The sequence below is a fragment of the Populus trichocarpa genome, chromosome 8 (assembly GCF_000002775.5).
Source record: "Populus trichocarpa isolate Nisqually-1 chromosome 8, P.trichocarpa_v4.1, whole genome shotgun sequence".
Lineage (NCBI taxonomy): Eukaryota > Viridiplantae > Streptophyta > Magnoliopsida > Malpighiales > Salicaceae > Populus > Populus trichocarpa.
Genome location: NC_037292.2, coordinates 5,337,514 through 5,361,199, shown reverse-complemented (window position 1 = coordinate 5,361,199; position 23,686 = coordinate 5,337,514). Strand labels below are relative to the sequence as shown.

The 23,686-nt window shown below is 35.7% G+C and overlaps 4 protein-coding genes across 8 annotated transcripts; 1 reads left to right on the top strand and 3 right to left on the bottom strand.

The window, feature by feature from the left end:
- Window positions 1-656: 656 nt before the first annotated feature.
- LOC7460687 (uncharacterized) lies at window positions 657-7,430 on the top strand. Its single transcript, XM_002312205.4, has 12 exons — window positions 657-1,552; window positions 1,704-1,820; window positions 1,919-2,111; window positions 2,354-2,520; window positions 2,634-2,808; window positions 3,385-3,446; window positions 4,976-5,057; window positions 5,582-5,639; window positions 5,792-5,919; window positions 6,607-6,690; window positions 6,790-6,860; window positions 7,014-7,430. Exons 1-12 carry the CDS (start codon window positions 1,035-1,037, stop codon window positions 7,138-7,140), a joined length of 1,782 nt encoding a protein of 593 aa, XP_002312241.3. The 5' UTR covers window positions 657-1,034; the 3' UTR covers window positions 7,141-7,430.
- An 879-nt stretch (window positions 7,431-8,309) lies between these two features.
- LOC7460686 (UPF0496 protein 4) lies at window positions 8,310-9,923 on the bottom strand. The gene has a single exon (XM_002311263.4). It carries the CDS (start codon window positions 9,481-9,483, stop codon window positions 8,476-8,478), a length of 1,008 nt encoding a protein of 335 aa, XP_002311299.4. The 5' UTR covers window positions 9,484-9,923; the 3' UTR covers window positions 8,310-8,475.
- A 2,515-nt stretch (window positions 9,924-12,438) lies between these two features.
- Window positions 12,439-17,756, bottom strand: LOC7460684 (BTB/POZ domain-containing protein At1g50280). Of its 3 annotated transcripts, none has more exons than XM_002311261.3 (4): window positions 17,519-17,756; window positions 16,393-16,695; window positions 15,148-16,302; window positions 12,439-13,019 (listed from the first exon to the last, which is right to left on the bottom strand). In XM_002311261.3, exons 2-4 carry the CDS (start codon window positions 16,549-16,551, stop codon window positions 12,591-12,593), a joined length of 1,743 nt encoding a protein of 580 aa, XP_002311297.2. In that variant the 5' UTR covers window positions 16,552-16,695; window positions 17,519-17,756; the 3' UTR covers window positions 12,439-12,590. The 3 variants fall into 3 exon arrangements, with proteins under 3 accessions (XP_002311297.2, XP_052311050.1, XP_024462983.1); XM_052455090.1 differs by having other exon boundaries at window positions 16,393-16,496; XM_024607215.2 differs by lacking the exon at window positions 17,519-17,756 and having other exon boundaries at window positions 16,393-16,728.
- A 196-nt stretch (window positions 17,757-17,952) lies between these two features.
- On the bottom strand, window positions 17,953-21,795 carry LOC7498166 (transcription initiation factor TFIID subunit 15). 3 transcript variants are annotated; one of them, XM_002311260.4, is made up of 8 exons: window positions 21,477-21,787; window positions 21,205-21,355; window positions 20,720-21,066; window positions 20,412-20,606; window positions 19,546-19,629; window positions 19,056-19,134; window positions 18,850-18,976; window positions 17,953-18,651 (listed from the first exon to the last, which is right to left on the bottom strand). In XM_002311260.4, the coding sequence occupies exons 2-8, from the start codon at window positions 21,322-21,324 to the stop codon at window positions 18,449-18,451; spliced, it is 1,155 nt and encodes a 384-aa protein (XP_002311296.4). In that variant the 5' UTR covers window positions 21,325-21,355; window positions 21,477-21,787; the 3' UTR covers window positions 17,953-18,448. The 3 variants fall into 3 exon arrangements, with proteins under 3 accessions (XP_002311296.4, XP_024462984.2, XP_024462986.2); XM_024607218.2 differs by having other exon boundaries at window positions 18,621-18,769; window positions 21,477-21,795; XM_024607216.2 differs by lacking the exon at window positions 21,477-21,787 and having other exon boundaries at window positions 21,188-21,335.
- Window positions 21,796-23,686: the final 1,891 nt, after the last annotated feature.

Genomic DNA, 23,686 nt, shown 5'->3' with positions numbered 1-23,686 from the left:
GTCTACTTAATTTGAATATGCCGAAAAGACAACCTCAAAATATTCTTTATCATTTAAGAAAAGAAGAAAAAAACTCTCATTGCTGAAACCAACTAACATGTAGCCAGTATTGCACAATTTTGTCTAAAAAATTGGGAGGTCAGATTGGCCGTCTAGTTAACAAATTTTAGAAATTCTTTTGTTAGAGATGACTAGATTATTAGTGATCCACATGTTTTCGATTCTGTGTTATAATCTAATTGGATCTTGGTTAATTTTTATTTTTTATTAATATAAATATTCGGGTTAGCTTGCGCGTATCTCGACTAATCCTATAAGTCCTGAAGTTAATAATTATATAAGTTTTCGATAATCATCGTATTAATAACTACAGGATTCAAACTTGAAATTATTGAAAAACAAACTCTTAAATTTTATCATTGTACAAGGTATATGGTTGATTTTTGTTAATTTAATTCTTCAGCTTTAAGCCCCGATTTACACCCAAATAAGAAGTAGCCGGTTTGCACAATTTTTATTTTATTTTGGATAAAAGAAGAAGAAGGAAGAATTGCTTTAGTTTAATGGTCAAGATTTCTCTGAAGCAGCAACAGCCAACAGTCAAGATCCAATAATAGGAAAGGAAGCAACTGAAGTGCGCAAATTGCTGAAAAACAAAAAACTAGTATAAAACAGGTGTAAAACATAGAGGTCCGTCATCCTCCCTCCCTCCCTCCCTCCATGCACCCTCCTCACCTCACCTCCACTCTCGGGTGTATATTCTTCTTCTCGTAACAAAATCTAAATTCTAAAACCCTAGAAATGAAATTAACAAACGCTTCTCAGCCAACACTTCAGCACAATCCATAATCAACAAAACCGAACACCCACCCCCCTCCCCCGGGAAGAAAGAAAAAGATTATTAGCTTTTACCACACTACTGTCATTTGGAGAGAAAAAACAATATAAACAATGACTTCAAATTCAAAACCCTAATTTTCTACCATTCCCCATCAAAAATCAAACAAGCTTAGTTAAACACTAAACAATGATTAATGGTTTTGATGATGATCCAACATCATCACCACCGCCACCACCAACACCAACATCAGCAAACCTCCACTGCACTACCACCACACCCTGTCCCTCTCTCCACTTCCGCCCATAGATCCCCAGCCACTCCCTCCCACACTCAATCCCAACCCCCTCTTCCTCTGGCCCCTCTCTCCTCCTCCTCTCACCGTCTCCCACCACCAGCCCTCGATCATGTAATTTCCCCTGTCTCATCCGCAGCTCACCACTCCGCTGACCCGGCTCCCACACTGGCTAGGGTCCGGCTCTCTGATATCTCTCCCTACGATGGGGCTCCTGGTGGGCCCTACGTGCGGGCGGTGGATGCCCTTTCGGGGTCTTTAATGAGGCACAACGCTGCTGTTATTGAATTGGGGAGTGAAGAAGCCTCGCTTATGCGGTGTGGCCTCGAGGCCGCAAGGCTGTATTTTAGGAGTCGGTCTCAAAACGGTGTCGTTAAAGGTTGTAGCGGCCGCGGGGTTTATATGTACAGAGCTGGAAGGTAAAAATGCTTGTTTAATTAGGGTGTATTTTGATTAGAAGTGTGCGATTGGTGTAAAGTGGGAAACTTTAAATGGTTCTGTGTGTAATTAGTGTGAAGGTTAAAACTTTGAGTGGGTAATTAGGTGTTATAATTTATAAATGTGTTGCAGGCCAGTGGAAGATTGGGACTCGTCTCCGCCATGTATGGCTGAAATATTTAGGTGTATGGGAAAGGCAGCGCGCTCTGCTTTATGTGCAATAGCAAGACATCTTCGTTTAAGAAGCGAGTAAGGATGATGACGGTGATGGATATTTAATTTTGAAAGCTTGTGTTGGTTATGGTTCTTATGAATGATATGAAGCTTGCAAATTATGTTGACTGCAGTGTTTTCAACCAATTGCTTGATGATACCCCATTGCCAGCTGGCGAGGTGTCTTCTTCGGTGCTTGTTGCCACCTATTCTCATACTTCTTTGCAAAATGGAAAAGGGGCTATTGGGGCAGGGAAGCCAGCGGCTAATGGTGAAGTTGAGAAGGGATTGTTGACTTTGATTTCCTCAGACAGTCCTGGTCTGCAGGTATTCTTCTGTCTTTTAAACAACATATACTCCTGATATCTAACAAATATTGTTCTTTAGTGTTGGAGAATTTTTCCTGACTAGTGTCACACTTGTGTTGGCTTCAAATTAATTCTAAAGTTTCCTTTTTTCCTTTTCCCCCGAGCCATGAGTAACATTATTCATTTGCGACACTCTGATAGGTGTTTTAGTGTAATAGTGGCAATTTGTTTTATACCATCTTTAATGCTTTTCTCCCCTAGGTTTGTGACCCAAATGGTCGCTGGTACTTAGCTGATTGTGGCTCAGCTCCAGTGGATCTTTTACTCATTACTGGCAAGACACTTAGCCACACGACTGCTGGACTTCGTCCTGCTGCCTCATATAGAGCTGCTCCTGATTTCTCATCGGGTACTAACAGTGGTGGGAGGTATAAATATTTTTATTGAAACTGATTATTGTCATGCATCTTGTGTTTAAAATTGTTCCAGTTTTACAATTGATTTTCACATTTAGGCTGCTCACTAAACTTTTCTGTTGCAGGACTTCACTGGTATTCAGGCTCATGCCACAGGGAAATGCTATTTTAGATTGTTCTCCAATTGCAGCAGCTGGTCATGTTATTCCCCAGAGCTATGTACCAATATCAGTGAGTCAGTTTATGGATGACCTTTCTGCTGAGGAGGATGTTGTGTGCAATCAACCTAATAATACTTATGTAAGTTCTAATTGGAGTTTGCCTGTAAAAGCGTAAGAGTAATAGAATTTCCACCAATTGAACCTTCGTATATTAGATTTTATCCTTCTTTATTTGTTGTGCTTTGTGGCCTTTCCTTCTTCTCTGTTCTTCTCACAAGGTTGTTAAGAGTATGTTCTGCTGAAATAGATAAATTGATCTGTCATGAAACATATTTGTTATCCGCCCTGTTTTCAGCTGAGATCGGATCTTAAAGACCCCACATGAGCAACAGTTATGGAATTCATATTGTTATTGATCAAGTTCCTATTCTTTGATTTTTTTTCACTGGTTTGCAAAAATTCTATTTATGACTTTCACATCTGGAGAAAAAGGAAAAATATTGAAAAAATCAGCTGAAATCAGGTGATGCTCACGCATGTAAAAGAATATGAGTCCGCTACTTGGTTTCCTGCAAGTCCTTATTCTTTGTTCATGCATATTGAGATTTTCTTTCTTGTTGTTGAGTTAAATGCTTTACCTTTTTTGTTTGCTGATCAACTGAAACTTTCTGTTGTAATTTGTCATGAGATTTCATTTTAAATTTTGGATTTACAGGTTGCTCGAAATGATATGAACAAGGAACCATCACTAAGAAGTGTCCTCTCAGATCCCTTGTCGTGAGTTCTTCTGTCTTTGCTTGTGCTTTTCCATTATGCTTGTTGGTTTCAATATAATGGCATCCTAGATCAGGTAACAGTCTCAAGTCTTGGAATCGAGTAGGTTTTTTCAATTCAACATGATACTGGCACCTTTTTTACTATGGCTTATATTGTTAAATTCATCCAGTTAAAATATTCTCAATCCCTACTTTATACTGTTACCAATACAAAGTGTAAGTTTTAATAAACATATGTGTGCAATGTTAGAAAGAAATCTGCATACTGGTTTCTCTGTTTTTTTTCACAACCAACCTCTCTAACAGTCTTCTTGTGCATATATAACGTTTGGGAGTGACTCACCAATAAAAGAAAAATACATACCATAGAATTATTCCTAGGATCACACGCGATAACCAACTTCACATGCCATGGGATTTGTATGGTTATATATCCCTGTAACTAAGATCTTTAGCTGCTAGTGTCTAAGTAGACTTCAGGTTATGACAATGGTGGAAAGGATGGGTGGTGAATCCTTTTGTCTATATTTCATCTTTGCGACGTCTCCTTTTCACTGATGCAGTGAGAAATATGCAGCACTGCTGGTCTGCCAGTGTATGTATACATTATGAGAGTATTCCTACAAGTAGTTGTTAAGAATTGACTTAATATGCATTAAGTTCTTACATAACCTCATCTCTTGGTGCTCTCAGCAGAGTTCAGGGTTCCATGTCATCAAAGAAATAGAAAACAGGATGAATCATCAGGTCTATACTTGTGGATGTCGGAAAATTTGGATTTATGCCCTACAAAGGATTCATAGCTCACTAGGTGAGAAAATTAAGGATCTTATAAGGAAATTAGAGTTTTTACTGTACATGTGAATGATGACTGAGGTTAGTAGTAGCCAAAAATTTGTTGAAGAAAATAGCACTTAGAGTAAAGAGAAGAAAAGAAACACTCCTAGGCCGCAGCTCAAACTAAACCAAAACACTCATAATTGTTTCATTAAAGTCCTACCTATTAGATATTACTTTTATAGGCACCAAAAGCCCTAATAGTTCTGATCTAAATAGGAAATAGAAATCCAAATTGAAAAGGAAAATCATAAATAGTAGAAAACTTTTGATATAAAATCATGGTGGGTATTGTTGGAAAACCAGAAAACTCATACATCAGTAGTTTTTGCATCAACTAAAATCAGAAAACCATAAATGATAGAAACTAAACCATAATTCCACTTTCCTAAGTAGCTTTAAATTCCTAAGAAGGACAAATTTCTAAACAGACTAAGTTTACAAGCAAAACAAGAATATGCAGAAATAAAAATCAAAATATGGTAATTCAAGAAGTTATTCCTATTTGGCTGCACCTGTTCATCGTCGATGATTTTGATAAAACAATTTTATATTCACTGCTCTTCTTACTCATATGTTGATTTTACCTCTCTTGTTTAGAGAGAGACAGAAATTGACCACTATATTAATGTGTGCTATGTGAATATTAAATGGGTTTTTTCTTTTCCACGCACTTATCTAATGATGCCTCAGAGGTGCATTCCTTGAAGATGCCATGTTTGTTTCCTGTGGACATTCGTTTGGTGGTCTCATGCTGAGAAGAGTCATTGATATGGTAAGTAGGATTATCTGCTATTTATATGGAAATTAGAAGTAACTTTCATATTAGCATAGGAATAAGATGGTAAAAAACACTAGATGCTCGATGTTTTTATATCGTTTCTAGTGTCGATACATTTAAGGGAGTTTTAGGACCTTCATTTGAATATTTTTCTGACGACATGAAAAATTAGCTACAAACTTGGACACTCATAGAACTCCTTGATCTTTTTCTGTCATTATACTTCAAGAAGTAGAAAGAATTTTGATCCCCATCCTGCCTGGATTCCAAATGACGTTTCATCAAATGTTTCAGCTAGTGTTTATTGCTTATACTGCATAGGCACCAAAACAGAAATGTATAGTCTGTTGACGTTTTCTGTTATTCAAGGACTCCTACCTTGTGATGTGACATGCTCTTTGATATCTTCTTATGAGATCTTCTTATGAGATCTACTGGGCTGCTGCTTTTGTACAATATACTTGTCTAGTCTATATAGGAGACAAGAATCATAACTCCAGTTGTTTTTTGCATCACAGTCGAGATGTACACTTTGCAATGCTGAAATTGAGGCTGGGTCTTTGGTTCCTAATTATGGTAGGTTCTACTTGACTTGTTTATACTCTCTCCCGCACTCAAACACACACACACACAGCCTTTTGATACCCGGTCATGCTAGATACCAATTCTTTTCTGAACCTCTTAATTGCATCTTATCGTCTTTGTTCTTATATTTAACTTATATGCAGCTCTTAGAGCTGCAGCATCAGCTGTAAAGAATGAAGATGATCGAAGGCTATTCCATAATGCAACTCTGCGAAAGCGTCGCAAAGAAATGGGTGACCACACAGATTCCATGAAGAAGAGACCACACGGAGTATGCTTCAAATAAGTGCTTGACTTTTTTATCTAGCTATCCTTGAAATACACTTTTACAAGCATGCATGGATATCAAATCTTCAACTACTTATGTTTGTAGTGGATAAGGGGAAGGCAAAGCAAAGGGAATTTAGATGCGACTTAGAAAAACTGTATAAAATTTCAACTGGGCATTGGCTCTGTTGGCAGTGGGTGATATCCATAACAATCTAATGGTGACTGAAAGCACAAATGAGGCATTAAGAATTGGTGTAAAGAACCTTGATTTTGGCTTATTCTGTCTCAACTACTATGGAACATTGATAGCTCTTCCACTAGCGTTCAATGTTTTAAGGGTTCTGTTCTGACTTCTGTCGGTGCTTTTAGTGATCAAAACTATAACTCTAATTTTTTTTTAAATGATTTGAAATCAATAAAAATCTAATGATGACTGGTAGCACAAATGAAGCATTAGGAATTGGTGTGAAGAACCTTATTTTGTCGTATTTTCTCTCAGCTGTTATGGACCATTGTTAACTCTTTAAGGAGTGTTGTGCTTTCAAATGGATTTTGTCTCTTTGATGTTTTTAATGACCGATACTCTCTATAGTTTGTTGCTTACAAAACCAGCATGCTGTGAATTCTGTAATGTATTAATAAGAGTCCAGTTTCAAACGCATTTGACTGGTTATTTGCCTGTCCTCAGGAGAATGGAGATATTGCTGCTGACGATGGTTTGCATAGAGGAGTGCAGTATCCTTTTGCTGTAAATGAGAAAGTAGTGATTAAGGTTCGTTTTAGCATTCTCTTTCCTTGTATTCTATTTATGGCTGTTGTCACTGGCATTGCACGCATGGAGGAACATTGAGCGCTGTGTTGAATCATATAGGGAAATAGGAGGACACCAGAAAAATTTGTTGGGAAGGAAGCAATCATCACTTCACAATGTCTCAATGGCTGGTGAGTTGAGATGGCTTGTTATACCAGTAAAACACTACTTACCTTCAGATAATCACGGTATTGGTAGTTGAACGCTGTATGGATATGAAAGCAAATCATGGTTTAATTTGATGTTAGATGCAGTGCAAAGATCTTTCCTTTTCTTTCTTTCAGGTACTTGCTTAAGATTATTGGTAGTGGTGAGAATGTTCGTCTACAATATCGCTCTCTTAGAAAAATTTTGAACTCTGAAGCCATTGAAGACAGATGTGCTTCACAGCCAATTCAAAACAGCAGCTAATAGACTTAAATTTTCTTAATGTACACTTACCATCTCTATAGGGCTCAACTAGTGATAGATCTTGTCCTGTTGATTGCCAAGAAGGAAATGATATCGTTTCTTGTAAGTTATTTTGTATCCGAATATTTAGCTAGAAAGCCTAGAATAGGTAGGTTATTTTGCAGCGCAGAGTTCAGGTAGCAGATTGTAAAGAGAGGAAGATTGAGGATAACACGGACCGTTTCTTTGTAACACGAGGGGTATGTACACGGAGAATGATTTTATTAGTATATTATATGTTTTTGGTTTCCTATTTTTTCCCTTTTTTTTTTTTTTTGTCCCGCAATTGTGAGTGCAGAGTATTTTTCTTTTGCCTATTTTCCCCTCGTTTTCTCCCGTCACGCACATGAAGGAAACTTAAAATATATAGAACACCAACTGATTTATATCTACAATATTCTCGCTGCATGTTGCCTTTGCTTTTGTTTCAGAAGAACTCTCTATTTTAAAGCTGGACTGGACTTGCTTTCTTCGGAAAGCAAACTGGCCTAGGAATGAGACCAATGTTGTCACCTCTACTTCATTAAGTTAACTAAAGCTTCACGTTCTCTCTCAAGTCCTTTCTGATTGAACAAGTAAATCCTATAACCATAGCAAGTTTTAGTAGAATTTGACGTCGTGGATTTAGTTAGAAATTTAGCCTCGACTCGTACGGGTAGTGAGGATTCAAAAGACACACACACATGCCAAACCCTCGAGCTTCTTGTCTCTGCTTGTGTAGTTTGGTAGATGCTTGGTTATAAAGGAATACCTTTACTTGAGCAAAATCGTGTCTTCGAGTAAACCACTCTCTTCTATAATTAACGAGGATGATCACAGCATTGGTGCCGCCATCTTGCCAAACTTACCCTTGTTTTTTTCTATTCGAGATGGTATATACAGTCTCAATAAATACCTGATTAATCAATCTTTAAATGCTCGTGAATTTAGAAACTACAAGTGAAAATCTTGACAGACTAGAAACATTGAATTGGTGAAATTATATCACGATTGATGATCTCTCGAAATGATCGACAAAAGCTTTGAGATTTCAAACTCTATAAAGGCTTGCGGCGGCAGAATCTTTATCCAGTATCGCATGATATGACAACAAGCATTATTGATAGAAGCTTTGCTTGATCAAATTCCAATTAGCAATAATTAATACTCTTTCATTAGCAGTGCACGTTTACAAAGACAAGATTAAAAAGCAAGCAAGCGCACGCGCACGCGCACGTTGGACTTTTTTCTCAGTAAAATAAAACATGCTTTCTTTCTATGTATTCTTATCAGGCGGGCTTCCTTTGCTTTTTAGCATTACTTTGTCTGTTGCTTTTGTTGACCCACTCTCATTCTCTCCAGCATCTCCTTTCTACTGCTCATAACCGTATTGAACACTTCATTCACGCCGTTACTCAACCTCTCCAATCCCTCTCCTAATGTCTCCGTCACCCTCTCCAGCTCCTTAACGGCACCGTTTAGGCTCTCCCCTTTTTCTCCGCCTGCTTCATCCATCACGCCGATCACTTCCATGAGACGTGCTTCCACGTCATCTAGCTCCTCGAGTAGATGCCTCTTTTTGCCCGGCCGAGCCAGCTCGGCCGAGATCGCTGAGTTGAGAAGATTGAACGAGTCAGCCCACAAAAACTCGGACGGCGCTCTAACGGTAACACCTAACTCCGTCGATCCACGCAACGCCGCGACCACAACTCCCGCGACAAACACGGTTACCAACCCAACGGAGTGGATCGTGCGGCGGACAATCCTTTCATCGGATGAGATCTTACAACGTGGAACCTCCTTAAGCATGAGAGCCAAATCTATCACCAGATGCTCCAAATTCTTGCTGCTATAATATCTGTATCCCTTGAGATTATTATCCCAATCAGTCAGCGAAGCCCTGGCTCTTCTTAGCTTCTCTGCATCTTCACTGTTGTTGTTGCTGTTGTTGTTAAATAGGTGAAGTGCAAATTTGAGGAGAAGCCGGCGATGGCGCAAGCGTTCAATCTCCGAAGCGATGGAGTTGCAGATATCGAGGAGCTTGACACTGTCATCCAAGTAAAAACTCAAAGAATCGGTGAGCTTGGGGTTGGATAGTAGGGTTATGGCTTGGTTATGTGTGAAGGAGAGAAAAGCGAGGGCCGAGGAGAGCCAGGAGAGATTGATAGTAACAGAAGAGTGGGAATTACATAAAGTATTGAGGCGACGAAGAATGGATTCGTCGAAGGACTGTGAGATAAGGTCGAATTCCTTCTTCTTCTTCTTCTTCTCTTTGTTAAAAGAATCGAAGAAGGAGGGATAATTGGGTTTCTCCGTCAGAAACATTGTTGATGAGAAGAATGGAATAGAAAAAATAAGCACAGGTGAGAAATGGTGGCTGTGATTTTATTATGTATATGGAAAGGGCGGTAGAGGAATAAAAGACGGAGGCAGGTGCCGCCGCAGTAGTTGACGAGGTCGCTGCACGCTCCTTCTTTTACCTTGCACGCGGTGCAGAACAGATACAATAGAAAGAAAGATAGACCCAGACAATATAATAATAAATCAAAACCCTAATTTACGGTCTTGTCCCGGGGATCTTTTTGAATTTGTGATTTGTAAGCAAGGGTTGTCGACTTGTCGTTCTCTGTGCGTGCGTGTTTTGTTTTAAAAGATTAAACAAAAGGGTACGCATCTAATTAAGAAAAGGAAAAAAAAAAAAAAAAAAGAGGAAGTGTGAGATAGGAATTAAGTAATAAATCATACAAAGGGAGAATTGTATTAAAATTAAATATAATTAAGGAATACAAAGTATGAGATGTTAATAGTCATGTTATTTTTTAAAGTGTTTTTTATTTATAAATGTATTGAAATAATATTTTTTTTAATATTTTAAAATTATTTTTAATATTGTCAAAATAATTCGAAAATATTAAAAAATATATTAATTTAAAATTAAAATATTTTTAAAAATTAAAACAAACAGTACGTAAATCAAGCCGTATTTCACGGTATAGAATCTGCTTAGAACTTTTATTAGCGTGTGTGTGTGAAAGCACAATAATAATCTTCTGCTTCTTCGATCCAAAGAAGGTCAACCCAATTTTGGTCTTGGCAAAATTATGTATGTGTGTGTCCATGTAGGATTGGATATCATCTTGAAGACGTCAAACTGACTATTCTTCCATTGGAAAAAGGTTGTCAATTATCTTAATCAATTGATGTGTTTTATTTATTTATTCAGTCATGTTCTTGGAAGACTGGAACAGATCAGAATTTAGATGGTCTGTGTTCAACTTATAAGCTAAGCATAGACTGGTTCAATGCTTTTATGTTTTTGTTTGGTGTTCCGATTTAATTTTAATTTTTTAAAAAAATAATAATTTTTAATTAATTTTGATACGTAATTTTTTTAATGTTTTGATGTAATAATGTCAAAAATATTATTTTAATATATTTTTAAACAACAAGAATTTTAAAAAATAAATAACCACTCAAGTATTTATAGTATAGTTATTACTGAGCTTTTATTGATTCAAAGAAGTATTCAAGTTCATGGATAAAAATTAACCAGCTCAAGTCAGGTCAGAGTTAAATAAATTTTGATCCATTATTAAAACTTTTTTTTTTTTTTTGGGTAACCTGTGAGCATGCAATTACGCAATGATCATGAAGGTTATCTGTTATCATTTCTTTAAAGAAAAAAAAAACTCCTTTTTTTTTCAAGAACGTAAAAATCAACAATCGATTAATTGTTAAAAAAAATTAAAACCAAACTAAATGGTTTTTAAAAGCTGTGACAGTGGTTGTGAGTTTTCCTTTTTTTTCCAATAAAAAATAAAAAAACAAATAATTATGTTTTTATTTTTATTTTCAAAACTTCACACTAAACGGCTCCTACTGGCTGCAGGATTTTTTATTTTTATTTTGGTCGTGGGAAGTTGCGGGACGATTAGGTGCTTCGTTCCGTGTGTCGGTGCGTGTTAGTCACAGATCTAATTACGGGATCACCAATATTCACGATATGCATCGCCTTTGCAAATATTATATCAAAAACTAAATAATACGAGAAAAATATATTAAATTAAGAGATATTTTACTATAAATTATAATAATAGTTTTATTTTTTATTTTTTATTTTTTAAAAATATTTTTCTTTGGTTTTCTTTTTCTTAGTAGGTAATATTTAAGTCATAAAGAGACGTGTCTGACACTTCTTAATAGTTAAATTTGATTATCTGTTGTCTCATTGGATGTGCAGTCTCGTGCCCTCTTTTATATGATGCAATGCTTGTAAACAGATAATGATTGGATTGTCATCGATGATCTATTGTTTATATTTTTTTCTCTTCTGACAACTAGAATGTATAAATATCTTCTTTATTTGTTGTTTATAAGATCAGACATGTTTACTATACCCAAGTACCTTAGATCTGACAACCATATCTGATCTAATTTGTTGTCCGATCTAAGTTGTTTGGGTCTGTCATAACTACCAAACATTTTTAATATTTTTTTATATTTTTAAAAAATAATATTAACCTATTGCGTGTCAATATAGTGGTAACATACAAAATATGTGCTCTGGTGAATAGATAGGAGAAACAAACCCCTCCCAGATAACAAACCAAAAAATAAATAAATAAAATGGTAAAATATATAGAACGACGAGCCGCCACCAGGAACTTGCTAAGCCAACTGCTTTTGAAAACCATCCGACTAGTGCCAGAAACTAGCACTGGGGGGAGGTTTCTGATTGTATGTATCTTTCCATAATTACCAAAATAAAGAAATAAAACTCTTTTTTTTATTATCTTGTGACCTTACCGTGCAGGGAATGTATCGATAAGGACATCCAAGAGCGAATCGAATCAAATCAAATGCCAGAAAGCGAAGACACTCGCCTGTTTCCATGTCGAGAAGCCTTTTTTCTGTGTTGTGTAAGAAGTGAATTCCCTTGTATGGGTTAAAACTACACCCTACCATGACCCAAAAGCCAAAACCAATTGATGGGTTACACGTGTGTGTGTGTGTGTGTGTGTGTGTGTGTGTGTGTGTGTATATGTATAGTAAGAGCTGCAGTTACTCCAATAATCAAACACAAAATAAATTTCCAGCTTCTCTTGAGGTTTATGGTACTTCTTGCAACTTCCTTTCATAAAAATTTAGCCAGGTACAACTCGGTGACTGGACAACTAGTCTATCTGGGACTGTGATCCAAGAACCTGGAATATAAAATTGCAGTTGCGTAGAAATATCAATTGCATTAACAATACAAAACTTTACTATAATCACTAAATATTCACAAATAATCCCTCAAGCTTAGATTTTATGAGAGTGATTAGAGTCTTTAATTGATATCGGCGCATGATATACATGTATCCTTCGTCTTACGTTCACCAGAAAAAAACGTAAACGACTAGATATAAATTTTGTGAGACAAAAGGAGAAGTTTAACAGAGTTTAGGCAAGGGCGATCTGCTATAATGAGGGGTAGTACCCCTCATGACATTGACATCATGACCAACCAACTTTGGCATCCGACGCTTCATCTCCCTGCATGCCTTCTCCAACTCCATGACCCTCCATTGCATGTTCATTCTCGTGTCTTGGACGTTCTCCGGTGAAAGACTCTCACCATCGCCATTGTACAAGACCATCCCGGAGGAATTGATCATGCTTGGACCCTTCACGTCTTTGACACAGGCAGAGTACTCACCTTTTGATATTTTAGAATGTTGTAGCTTGAGTGCTTGAACTGCAATATCTGGAGGGATTCTTGGATTCTTGGCAAGGTCTTTGCATGCTTCAAGACTCATCTTCTCGTAGTTGAGGCATCTGCATAATCTTGATCGCTCCTCAAATGGGAGTGTTGGGTGAGACTGCAAATATCCACAAATAGAATGCATTGAAGATTGATAATTATACGATTGGAAAATCTAATCTATACCTTTACAGTGTTAATTTTACGGAAGTCATTTTTCAAAGAATTTCAACCATTAGATTTGGGAGGCTTATTAGTGGGGACTCTCTCATTAAATGGATGGCGATATTTTAGAGAATATTTTGCAAGGAATTTTGCTGTGCAATTAGCATCACTAATACTGAAAACAGATTCTTGGGATTATTTGTTAGCCAACAAAGCTTTGAAGTAAAAGAATAGTAAGAAATTAACTCTGTGGACAAGCAAGCAAATGAGTAGGCCATATCAGGTTCAATGCACACATTGTACCTCAAATATATAAATTTGGCATAAAGTAAGGAACTTGTGTTCCGTAATGATCCAGGCAAACATTTCTACTTTCCTGAACGTTAGACTATGAACAGCATGGCCCTTTGCATACATTATTTGAAGAAGCTCTGCAGGTTTTTGTCTGTTTAAATAGATGACAAATGACGGTGGTGGTAGCAGAATGAGTTGCCGTGAGTGTCACGGACTTGAATTAATGGAAAAGAAACAGAAGATTTAGAGGTAAAAAAAGAAGAAGATGCACAAACTTATATGTGGTCGGCCGGGCCATAAATAAGTTAGCATCCATTGATGTTGGATTGGACAACCATAGGTCCATATCATGGAAAAGAACACGTTTAGCCACTGGTTAAAAATTCCTTCACAGAAATAATGGAGTGTTATTATATTCTTTCTGGTAGGTGAGATGTTTCTTTCATTGCAGATATAGTTCATTGCACACAGTCTGGCAGTGATATATATATATATATATATATATATATATATATATATATATATATATATATATATATATATATAAAAAAAAAAAACTAACATAGTTTCAATAAAGTTAATAGGGAATGAATCCGTTTTGAAAAGTTTTGGAAAAAATAATTAGTTTATAAAGAATCATTGTTGGAAATTGTAATTGTTGAAAAATCACTATAACAGTTTAAATAAATATTATAATTTAGAATTGCAGTTTTAATATAATTGTTATTTTCAATAAGAACTCTTTAACAACTATGATTTATAATAGCGGTTTTATAATAAAATTGTAATTACTAATGGTTTTTACAAAACATTTATAAAATCTTTTTTTTTCTGTATTAGTTTGTTTTATATATATTTAAGTTGGTTATTAATTATTATATCTTATTTTGTATTTTTTTAGTTAAGAGTGTTTTTATGTATTATACATATTATGTATTTTTATACTTATTTTATATAAGCATGATTTAATATTGTTAATTAACAAATAAACATGCGAACAGGTTATTTAAAATTTCAAATCATCCATTAACAACTTAAAAAATTTACATAAATAAAAACAATGTTTAAAAAACACAAGTATTAATTTGAGATTATAATTAACAAATAAAATGATGTTGAAATAGCTTTTGTTTCAATTATGGATTTGAAGTGTGATAATTTATGTTTTTATTTGGCTTTTGGTTATAGTAATCTAGACTTTGTTTTATGTAAATTTTCAGGGTGAATTATGCTACTTAATACAACCGTTATTAATAATTATGAGTGTTTACAACCGCTATTGATAATAGTAAGCGTTAATAAAACCGTGTTTTTTTTTTAATAACGGTCGAGTAAGAAATATACTATTTTCTAAATATTTTTCTCTTTTTTACTATTTTTAAAAAAATTATCAAGCAATGCTAGTTTAATAAAATAGCAGATATATCTTGCATTTTAATTAAACAAAATATATAAATACCGGCACTACCTGAGCCTGGCTAGAAATGACAAGTTATCAGATTCATTTTTCAATGTTGATGAGAGGGTAATATGCCGTGGTTCTCTCCGGCTGATCAGCTAAAGGGAAAGAAACTTAAAAAAAGGCAATATATAGCTATAATTAAATTAAACTAAGAAGAAGAAAAATTAAATATTGGTGGGTGATTTTGTCTTGTCTGTTAAATTTGTCTTTGTTGTTTAAGTCTTACTGATTTTTCTCTTCTTTATCCAGAACCATCAATAATTTGGCCATCATGGATAAGAAAGAAACAAAAAAGAAAGAGGAAATGAGGGTTTGCAATACTTGCCTCAAGATAGATATCAATGGCTTTGTAGACCCCATCAAAGCTATCTCTTGCGGAATCTGGTAAACTTTCTGCAACTCCTAGAACTTTTGAGGTCTTAAGGTTTTGATCAGGAGATATTTCACACAAGTACTTGTCAATCAATGTGCCAACCTTCTTCAACTTCTGTGAGGACAGCAAATCACTATGAACAAATATTCTCATCAATCTCAATACCAGATTAACATCAAAAACACCTCTATCATGGCCAGAGACAAGCAAGTCATCCAATGTTGCTTGGTCAAGCATCCCACCAATCAACATCTCCAGCTTAGCTCTGCAATCTTTGCTCAGACCAAATCCAGACACAATCCTCAATACTGAAAACAGGCCTCTGCAAGAAAATGAACAGCTCATAGAAATCACCCCGTGGACAGCAGTGTCTGCAAGACCAGCATAGGCTGATCTTGAATACAAAGCAGCTCTTTTTGCTCCACGTTTGCATTGAAGTACTGCCATTTTCAGGAAATGGAGTAGGGATTTTGTGAGGATTAAGCTATCGTTGTCAGTTCCATAAGCCCCCATATTTTTTATTACCCTTTCAATAATCATTGGAGGTAATATGATCAAATCATCAAACCACCATTGTTTGCTCGATGAACGTGGCTTAGTTGACTCAGGAGTGGTTTTAGACGGGGAAGAAAACCTGAACCTAGATGCAGTTTCAGGAGATGATGAAGAGGAAGAAGAGGAAGCAGCAAGAGTTGCAATATCTGTATTATATGCAATCTTTCCCAGTAGTGAAAAAATGAGCTTTTCTACAAGCCCAGATGAATCCGCATTTGTAAGGAATAACTCACAGCTTTTGAGACAGGAAACTGTATCTTGCCAAGACCAGTAAATCATTCCATCAAGAAATGTCTCTGTCTGTTTCAAGAGATTGCTCGTGGATACATTCTCGGTCATGCCAAGAAATACTGCACAGAAATGGAGAAGAGCCACATTTGAAACTGTGATTTTGATTTCGCCATGATTGTAACAGAATCTTGAAACCAGCTCAAACCCATCTGGGCCTCCAGGGAAGTCATCAATTTCAATAATTGAATTCTTAATATGGGATTTTCTCTTTTCTCGCCTGACGATCTTCTTTAGCTTTTCTGAATATGCTGATAGAACTTTCTGCAAGAATGAACTATAAACAATCAGAACTAGTTCAATCAGAAAACCTTGCCTGAAGTTTCAAAGAAGAAAGGAAACTAGCAGTAGTACCTGATTGATAAAGAATGTTTGTTGACCATTAACATTAATTGCAAGATCACAGAGCTGTGGCATTGCTTCTTTGCATCGAATGTAACCAAGAAACTTATGTTTGCCTGATACTGAGAGATGCTCTAAGGATATATGATGACAGCAGACAAGAAAAATCATACACACTGTATAAAGGATACAGTTATCTCATAATACCCCCAAGAAGCATCTTCACGATTGACAAATACCGCAGTAATTTAAAGCTCCATTTGACATTACCGTTGGTTTTTCACTCTGACTTGTAGTTGTGAACAGAATTGTGATCTGTGACGCATGCAGTAGAAAGTGCTTTTTATGATAAAATAGAAAGGGCAAAAAAAAAAGAAAAAAAACAGTTCCAGTGAGTGTTCAATCACTCGGTAAAAATCGACATAAATATGACTTATCTCAAATTAAAAAGAATAATTATTCTTCTAAAATAAAAATAATAAGAATTCCAAAAAAAACAAAATATAAATCCTTTTCACCAACTGGTTTCGATCATGAGTTCACTATGTCGAATAATTTAATAAAAGAAATAACAATAAATATACGAAGCTAACAAAATACATGTTGGCAGTACAAGCTAAAAAGAAACACCACATTGGCCCCGCCGAACGAAAGCGATGACAGGCAATTTTGTCTCCAAGAAGATTTCTATTATTGTATTATTTTTCCCTTGTCTCACCCACTCACACACACGTATGATATATTCTTTTCTATTATATTGGCTTCGGCTTGGCTTCGGCATACGTCCCCACGGGAGTTTTTACACTTTCGGGACATGTGAATAGGGGGCCCAGCAGAGACTTCTGACCCACTGCTACTAATAATATTTCACATGAACAGGAAAACGAAACACACAACAGCACCACTCCTATGTCACGTGACTAGCTATTTGTGGATAAGCTGCGTGTAGAATTTGCTTCAGACCAGAGGGGGCTCTCAATTTGCTATCTTAAATAATTATACTCCATGGAATGATTTTTGACCGAAAAGAAAACGAAAGAGGGGATGTAAAAACCCTAAACAAGAACATATCGAAGCAAAGAGCTAAAGCCATGTACACAAAAAAATAAAGGGTGCGTGTAGAAAGAAGAAGAATTACCAGATGGTGAAGTGGAGTGCTAGAGCCGTCTGTATAACAAAATTTTGTAGGGATTTGGACTTTGTAGAGTTATGAGAAAAATTTCACGGGGAAATTTTATTTTGATGCCGTCCCCGTGCTGGGTGGTGGCAGGCGTTAGGTTAGGCAAGTACCTTCAAAGTTCAAGGATCATGAAACATCGGGGATTTTGGGGAATTGAAAGTCCACGCTAGAAGATTAGCAACGGACAGTTGAGTCAAAGGTGGCCTCCTCTATAGCATCTCTGTGGCCTCCTCTATAGCATCTCTTTCCTTAAATTCGTTTGAGAATGACAAAGGTTGTCATCAAATCAAACATAATGGAAGTTCTATAGAAGCTCGAAACCAAATGATAAACATAATGGCGTTGGCGGCTAAATCAGTACAAAGATTATTTTGAGCATAGGCTATCCAAACGACAGAAAAAATCATATTGTCATTCAATAACCAAACCCAGTACACTTCGAGCCATTGGAAAAAATATGATCGATCTTGCTAACATGCCATCACTCGTAATTGATGCTGAGCTCGTGATTTGCACGATCAAAAGTCTTCATTGTCACCACCTTTCAGGTCCATCCATCCATCCAAGCAAGGGGCGTAATACATTTACTAACACCAGCCAGATTTTAAACTTTGGAAGACATTAAAACAATTTCAAACTAGTCTATCTAACAACAAGAGCACAGATGACCCAGTTCCTAGTTTCTTGATGGTTGCAGTACGGGGAATAACTCAATAAAGTCACATCGGAGCAGGGATTTTAAAATTCCGGATAAGACAAAAATACCAAGTAAAACCAAACTTCATATCAAATGACAGTAACCAAAATTCATATCTGATGGCATCTTTCCCATCGACGTAGAGGGCCAAAACAACCAAGGGTGAAAGCTGAGAGCCTTTACTTCTATCCTCAGTATCGGTACCGATCACGGTCCCTGTCCCGTCCATATTCTCTATTTCGACCATACTCATAATCTCGATCCCGATCCCGATCCCTACTACGACTACGGCGCCTGTCCCTACCATCACGATCTCTGGCCTTGCTGCTTTCCCTGTCATCCCGATCCCTCCCTCTTTCTCTGCTTCTCTCTCTCCCCTCTTTATCACCGACACCTGGCAATATATCATTTTGTTAGCACCGATAACTTTGTCCAAGTAAAATTTTAATACTCCACTGTCCATCTGATTCTCTAATGGATATAACTCCGGTTCATGAATAACATGTACAGACCTATAAGATCAACGTGCTTGGTTTCAATACATGCTTATTTTGCAAATAGAAAATTAAAGAATAAAATAATGCTCAAATACCGATTTCCTCAACCTCCCATCCTGCACGTCCAGCACCTGGAAGCACCTTTCCAGCTTCAGCTTGTTGAGTTTTGGCCCGAAATTTTTTCTTCAGATTGCCAAACTCGTCATATAGCTCTCCATCATCCTGTTATTGGAACGTGAAAAATATAAAACAAGAACGTGTTAAATAATCTCAAAGTCACAGCACCGCAAGAATATCTTACTTCAGCTTCTTTTCTTCGTCTCTTGGTTTCCTCTAATTCTTCTTCATCAAGTTCTTTGTAACCACCACCTCGTCCTCCTCTGTGTGAGCATAGATATGGGCATAATTTTAGCATAGTTTCTACAAGATGTAAAAATAGTAAAACATGAAGTCAAGGAAAGAAGATAACCATTAAGAACTGAAGTTCACCCAACATAACAAAGCAAATATGACTAAGTTATTGCTTATCCACTCAACTAAGGTACATAAACCAAGATTGAGGTTTGTTATGACTCGGTTATTGCTTATCCACTCACCCATATGCTAGTTACAAGGTCTTTGAGTTCATAAAACAGGAACCCTTGTAAAAGGAGAACTGATGAAAGAGTAAGGAAACGTTTTCAGCACCACCAATTTTAGATTTTAGCAAAGAAAGTTGACAATGTTCTATATCATGCAAGCTATATGATGGATCAGGAGTATTTGAGAGACTATGAATTATCATATATCACCTCACACCACCCTCGTTGTGACCAGGTTTATTTGTGTTGCAAACATTGCACTTTGAGCGCTTTGCCCAGTTGATATTGCCACACCTGAAATACAAAAGGAAAAGTAGAAACATAAGCAACCAAAAAAAAGGAGGCTGAATATTTAGCCATGCATTTCAGAAACCTTGCCTACAATATGAATTTGAAGGTCTCAACCAACTGCCAACAAAGGAAACCCAAATACCTTCTTCAAGCTAAAAGCACCGCAGATGGTTTTACAATGTACAGGTCAATGAGCACAATATTACCAACTAAACTTATTATAAATCCAGTACATAACAGCCTCATCAACTACACACCCTTGACTGAATAGCACAAAGCTTCAGAATGCATGCGCACAAATCTATCTACAAAATTCAGCATTCTAAACACAGTCCTGCCATCAGAATAAATCCCTTTGTCCCAAGCTCAACACCTGTTATTTAGATAGATTATATAAGAAATGGGGAGCTACACTCCAACAAATTTTATCAAATCAAACATCATAAAGCAGTCCATTGTATTTCTCCTTCCAGATTGTATTCATGCTCGTCAATGTTGAGTTTGGATCCACCTTAAAACTGGATCTCACTGAAAACATTATCATTCTACTGAACTCATTTAGCCTCACAATCTTCTCCCTTTATTGGTCAGTGATTCAGATTGTTTTATGAGATACAGTTACACGACCATCATCCATCACTTTGTCCAGCAGTAGAAGAAAATACAGAGGAAATGATACTGTATGCTCAAAATCAGAGACTAGCATAGCAAGCGACACGAAATTTAGCAGTTGAACAGCACAAGAAAGTAAACAAATTATGAAACTCGGGCAACCAGAGGCTTACATTGGACAGGTCCAGTCATTTGGACCAAAAAGTCCGGTAGGAGCACCAACTGACCGGCCAGGGACACCAATGTCATTGGCACCGCGTCCCCTCCCATGACCTCCAGCTCCAGCACCACCGCCAGATGGACCAGAAGGCCGGGCACTTGCACAACGGTTGCACACGCCACGAAATGCAAAATTTACATTGGAACAACTGCTTGAACAATAAAGCATAAGTTATTTGCATAAGAAAAGAGGAAGGTGAAAAAAAAAACAGACTAGAGCTAAAAAAGAGCAAGAGCTGCTCACCAATATCACATCACAGACCTTGTATTCGGACACAACCAGTCTCCATCCTGTTGCCAGGCTTTCCCTGAAGCATCGTCCTGTCCTCTACCTCTCCCCCCACCCTCATTCAAATCCTTAGCATTTTCCTCAAACCCGCCAAAATCATTGGGATCATCCACAGAGTTACAAACAGTGTCATCTTTGCTCTTAGATTGTGCTATAAATACTCCAATAATATTACCATGAAAATCCTTGTTGTTAAACCACTCTACAGCAGCTAGAGCGGCATGAGGATCCTCATAAGTAACTGTGGCATCACCCTTAGGCTCATTCGTCATTTTGTCACGGTACAGCCATATCTTAGGTCGACCAGTTCTCTTGTCCTTCTACTCATTACAACAAGGAATAAAAAGTAAATAAAAGAATTAAACTAAGAAATCCCTCGACATAAAAGGAAGCAAATAGTACAGGTAGATGCTTAAAAAAACAGACGAAATAAAAAAGTACCTGGCAAAACTCCATACCTTTAACAACCCAATAGTGCCAAAATATCCAGCCAACATAATGTCATCGGTCCCTTCAGGTAAATTACTAATATAGATAGTCCCATTAGAAGGGTCTCCTTTCCCTGCATAGCTTGCCATATTGCTACAATCTCATCAAACTCAATAATCCCTGCCAAACAGACAAACCACATTAATTCCTAACCTAACAAATACCCTAAACATTAAATCAACTAAATAATTTGTTCATCTAAGAAAATAAAAATAAACAAAACCCTAATTAATTAATGTACCTCTAAAGAAGGTGCTTCGAAAATAAAATCGGATTGAGCCGTCTTCAATATCACGATCGGTTGATTTAAAAATTAGGGTTTTCTTCTTCGGTCGTCGATTCACTTCCACGATAATTTAAAGAAATCGCCAAACAGGAAGTTGAATAACAGAAAGATAAGCTCTGCTGAGTGCTGTCTATCTGTTTCGAACTGTAAGTCTTTTGGGTTTTTTTTTTTTTTCCTCTTTTTTAAACCTTCAATGGATTTTACATGGATTGGGTGCTTCCGCGGTAGTTCCTACTGGATAGGGCAGCCGCTATGCAGCGGATTCGCATTTTTTATATATAAAAAATTATATTTTGATGCCGCAGATGTGTTTCAGAAAAAAAAAAATCATGTTATAATTCCGATAGAGTTTAATAAGTGGATTTTATTTTATTTAGAAAATAAAAAAAATGAATTTTTTTTTTTTTTGTAAAAACACACTGTAACTTATAAATAAAACCTTGAAAGTATGTAATTAAAAAAAAAACAAAAACAAACACTATAGTCATCTTGAAATAGGGTGAAGGAAATGTAATATAGGTAATAAAAGACAATTCAAACCGATTTTACTTATAAAATTTGTAGTTTTAATTATAAAATTGAAATAACTACACAAAGCTATTTTTTTATATAAAAAAATAAAATTGAATGATGAAATAAAAAAATAGTAAAAAAAAAGATGTTGGCCCACGTTAATTTTTCAAACTCGTGACTCAGGTCATTGGACTAGAAGCACCATATATAAAAAAACCATGACGCTCAATCCCTGACAAATCAAATATGAAAGGATAAAATTCAGGAAAAATCAATTACATAAAAGCATCTAAAATTAAAAAAAAACAAGCAATTAAAAGAATGATGGTGAAAATCAAAATAAAAATAAATTATAAGGCAATAGTAATTTTTTGATCTAGAGGATTGAATTGAAAAGAAAATTAAATTTACCAAAAGAAAAAATAAATAAAAAGAGTGAGGATCGATATAGAAAAAAACAACACACCGTGGATTTGGATTGAATGGTGAAATTCAAAACTATTGCAAAATTACAAAGGAAAAGATGATCAAATTGAAGAAAAAAATGTGCGATAAATTAAAATTGAAAGATTAAATTGAAAAAAAATAAAACTCTAACAAAGAAGCCAGGAGTAGAAATTAAAAATAAAAAGAGTAAAGATTAAAGCTGAAATATCAATAGCAAATAAGATCGTCCTGTATTTCTTAGGGTAGAAGATAAATAATAGGAAAAAAAAAAGGTTGATTGATGACAAACCATCTCTTGATAGCCAACATATGTTATGCCGACAAGAAAAGGATACAGTGGCACATCAAACAACACGACGAACAAGCATTTTATGTCACCCGAAGGCACCGCATGTGCACCCAAGATGCATGACCACCTCCTCCTATACACCAACAATGTTTTTAGAATAATTAATATTTAACTGCTATACAAAAATCAAGACACCTTTAATTACCATTGTAATTACAAACATGTGTGTGTAAAATAAACAAAAGAGATGACCAAAAGGCCCCTGAACACTGATGGTTTTATTGTTTTTATTTTAGAAGTATACTTTGTCAATTCATTGTACATGAATAAGTGATATATATATATATATACCCTTCTTTGTTAGTTTTATAATTTTTTGATTTTCAGAACAATCAAGTCATTTTATTACACTTGAAAAATAAAAATACAATTATACACCCAGACAATCATTCAATAACTAATATATAGTGTGAAAAGATCAAAACATCATTAACATAAAAAAAACAATTATTTTTTAGGTTAGGAATATCACGTCCTTATCACAGTAGATAGTAAATAGTAAAGACGAGTCTAAATGCATAATGTTTTTGTCTTTATTTCATATTTATTTTTTGTTTTTTAATATTTGTATATCAAAACTATAAAAAAATTTAATATTTTTAAAGAGAAAAAAATTGAAAATCATTTCAAAAAAACATATCGAGTTGTGCCACTGTCCCTGTTTGTTTTTATATTTCAAAAGCACTTTTGAAATAATTTAATTTTTTTTATTTTTTTTACTTCAAATTAATATTTTTTGGTGTTTTTATATTATTTTAATGCGCTAATATCAAAAATAATTTTTAAAAAATATAAAAATTATTATTTTGATATATTTTTAAGTAAAAAATCATTTTAAAAAACAACAACAACCGCA

Bases quoted from the DNA above. Each gene is read 5' to 3' on its own strand.
- LOC7460684 (XM_002311261.3), bottom strand. From the start codon at position 16,551: ATGATTTTTCTTGTCTGCTGTCATCATATATCCTTAGAGCATCTCTCA. The intron at 16,303-16,392 runs GTACTACTGCTA...TCATTCTTGCAG, and splicing joins AAACATTCTTTATCAATCAG to AAAGTTCTATCAGCATATTC. The intron at 13,020-15,147 runs GCAAGTATTGCA...GGATATTTGCAG, and splicing joins CCATTGATATCTATCTTGAG to TCTCACCCAACACTCCCATT.
- LOC7498166 (XM_002311260.4), bottom strand. From the start codon at position 21,324: ATGGCAAGCTATGCAGGGAAAGGAGACCCTTCTAATGGGACTATCTAT. The intron at 19,135-19,545 runs GTGATATATGAT...ATGCTCACACAG, and splicing joins CACAACGAGGGTGGTGTGAG to AGGAGGACGAGGTGGTGGTT. The intron at 18,977-19,055 runs GTAAGATATTCT...TTCCAATAACAG, and splicing joins GACGAAGAAAAGAAGCTGAA to GATGATGGAGAGCTATATGA.
- LOC7460686 (XM_002311263.4), bottom strand. From the start codon at position 9,483: ATGTTTCTGACGGAGAAACCCAATTATCCCTCCTTCTTCGATTCTTTT.
- LOC7460687 (XM_002312205.4), top strand. From the start codon at position 1,035: ATGGTTTTGATGATGATCCAACATCATCACCACCGCCACCACCAACAC. The intron at 1,553-1,703 runs GTAAAAATGCTT...AATGTGTTGCAG, and splicing joins TATATGTACAGAGCTGGAAG to GCCAGTGGAAGATTGGGACT. The intron at 6,861-7,013 runs GTGAGTTGAGAT...TCTTTCTTTCAG, and splicing joins TCACAATGTCTCAATGGCTG to GTACTTGCTTAAGATTATTG.